This window comes from Mesoplodon bidens (assembly GCF_964165515.1).
Source record: "Mesoplodon bidens genome assembly, contig: HAP1_SCAFFOLD_698, whole genome shotgun sequence".
NCBI classification, from domain to species: Eukaryota; Metazoa; Chordata; class Mammalia; order Artiodactyla; family Ziphiidae; genus Mesoplodon; species Mesoplodon bidens.
In genome coordinates this window covers 14,372-16,884 of record NW_027672657.1, presented here as the reverse complement: position 1 = coordinate 16,884, position 2,513 = coordinate 14,372, and the positions used below count along the sequence as shown (strand labels likewise).

General features: G+C 46.9%; 1 protein-coding gene across 2 annotated transcripts; it reads left to right on the top strand.

Annotated features, from left to right (window-relative positions):
* Window positions 1-519: 519 nt before the first annotated feature.
* On the top strand, window positions 520-1,986 carry LOC308609850 (casein kinase I-like). 2 transcript variants are annotated; one of them, XM_081259139.1, is made up of 2 exons: window positions 520-1,820; window positions 1,857-1,986. In XM_081259139.1, the coding sequence occupies exons 1-2, from the start codon at window positions 851-853 to the stop codon at window positions 1,862-1,864; spliced, it is 978 nt and encodes a 325-aa protein (XP_081115265.1). In that variant the 5' UTR covers window positions 520-850; the 3' UTR covers window positions 1,865-1,986. The 2 variants fall into 2 exon arrangements, with proteins under 2 accessions (XP_081115265.1, XP_081115264.1); XM_081259138.1 differs by having other exon boundaries at window positions 520-1,985.
* Window positions 1,987-2,513: the final 527 nt, after the last annotated feature.

Genomic DNA, 2,513 nt, shown 5'->3' with positions numbered 1-2,513 from the left:
TATCCAGAGAAAGCAAGTCAAGAAGCTTCAAGATGTGTGTTCACATATTCAGAATTCTTTTCCCGTTGTGTGTTTGTAGGGTGTGCCATGCAGTGTGTGTGTGAAGTTAGCGGTGGTATAACTAGAGCCTAACTTTATATCCCAGATGCCAGAAAATGAGTAAAGTCCCCTGGAGGCAGGACACCTGAGGCAAAATGAGACTAGAAAAAATATCAGTTGTCAGAGAGATCAGGAACAATTAGGGAGACTCTAAGACTACCCAGTTCCGGATCCCACGCTGGGAGAAATGCAAAGTGAATCAGAGCACATCCACAGGGGAACGAATGGCTTGGGTGGGGGACACAAACAGTCCCCAACGATGAGTTGAAGAAATCTGGAGAGAGCGCTCTGCGCCGTGAAGAAGCGGCTCCGGAGCGCTGGGGGCATTTTGTGCTGGCTGGAGCAGGAGTAACAAGATGGCGGCGTCGGCGGAGTGACAGGGGTTCCTCCGGGCGGGAGCCGCCGGCAGTGGTGGCAGCGGTATCGCCGCCCTAACTCACCTCTCTCCTTTTCCAGCCCGCGACGTCGCCGCGAAAGTGAGGCAGCGGCGGCCGCCAGAAGCAAGTGGCCCAGCCTGGTTACCGTGAGAACCCCCTCAACAGTCTGCGGCCTGGCAGAAAGAAACCTGACAGCAGCGGTGATTAGGTTCTCCTTGGCCGACTCTGGGCCCTGTAACGCCAAGAAAAGAGCCAGCGTTTTCTGCTTCCTGCCGCCCTCCGGAGCCTTGCTCCGTGGACGAGCCCTAGAGATCTCCCGTTCTCCCCTTAGAGGTGTCGGGGCTTAGCCCCAGCCTCCATCTTCGTCTCTCAGGATGGCGAGCAGCAGCGGCTCCAAGGCCGAATTCATTGTCGGAGGGAAATATAAACTGGTACGGAAGATCGGGTCTGGCTCCTTCGGTGACATTTATCTGGCGATCAACATCACCAACGGCGAGGAAGTGGCAGTGAAGCTAGAATCTCAGAAGGCCAGGCATCCCCAGTTGCTGTACGAGAGCAAACTGTATAAGATTCTTCAAGGTGGGGTTGGCATCCCCCACATACGGTGGTATGGTCAGGAAAAAGACTACAATGTGCTAGTCATGGATCTTCTTGGACCCAGCCTCGAAGACCTCTTCAATTTCTGTTCAAGAAGGTTTACAGTGAAAACTGTCCTTATGTTAGCTGACCAGATGATCAGTAGAATTGAATATGTGCATACAAAGAATTTTATACACAGAGACATTAAACCAGATAACTTCTTAATGGGTATTGGGCGTCACTGTAATAAGTTATTCCTTATTGATTTTGGTTTGGCCAAAAAGTACAGAGACAACAGGACAAGGCAACACATACCATACAGAGAAGATAAAAATCTCACTGGCACTGCCCGATATGCTAGCATCAATGCACATCTTGGTATTGAACAGAGTCGCCAAGATGACATGGAATCATTAGGATATGTTTTGATGTATTTTAATAGAACCAGCCTGCCATGGCAAGGACTAAAGTCTGCAACAAAGAAGCAAAAGTATGAAAAAATTAGCGAAAAGAAGATGTCCACACCTGTTGAAGTTTTATGTAAGGGATTTCCTGCAGAATTTGCCACGTACTTAAACTATTGCCGTGGGCTGTGCTTTGAGGAAGCCCCGGATTACATGTACCTGAGGCAGCTATTCCGCATTCTTTTCAGGACTCTGAATCACCAATATGACTACACATTTGATTGGACAATGTTAAAGCAGAAAGCAGCACAGCAGGCAGCCTCTTCAAGTGGGCAGGGTCAGCAGGCCCAAACCCCCACAGGCAAGCAAACTGACAAAACCAAGAGTAACATGAAAGGTTTCTAAGCATGAATCAAGGAACAGAAGAAGCAGAGCAGGTGATCGGAGCAGCATTTGTTTCTCCCCAAATCTAGAAATTTTAGTTCATTATGTACACTAGCCAGTGGTTGTGGACAACCATTTACCTGGTGTAAAGAACTTAATTTCAGTATAATAAACTGGCTCTGGGCAGCAAAAAAAAAACAAAAAACAAAAAACAAAAAAACGAAATGTGGAATGCTCCTCTAGAAAAAGAGAATCACAAAGGGAATTGGATCCCTATCTTTGGAGCGCTCAAAGACTGTGGAGAAATAGAAGCAGCCGGCTGATTTACGGCAGGGGCCCAAGAAGGTAAACGTAGGACCAATGAGCAGTGGAGAGTCCATGAGTCCCCTAATACCTTCACTCTGTGTGTGTGTGTGTGTGTGTGTGTGTGTGTGTTTACTGTACATATTGTGCATCTTTTAGGGGGAAAGGATTGATCTATGGCTTTCATCAGATTCCCATGACCTCAAATAAGTTAAGAATCCCACATATAAATAGTAACAGCTATAGTAACAGCTAACACTTGTGTGCAGGTTTTTGTGTGGCAATTAAGTGTCTGAGGCATTTCTAACTTCATTTTTTCGTTTTGATTTTCAGAACATTTGTGGGTAGGGTAAATGAAATAACATCA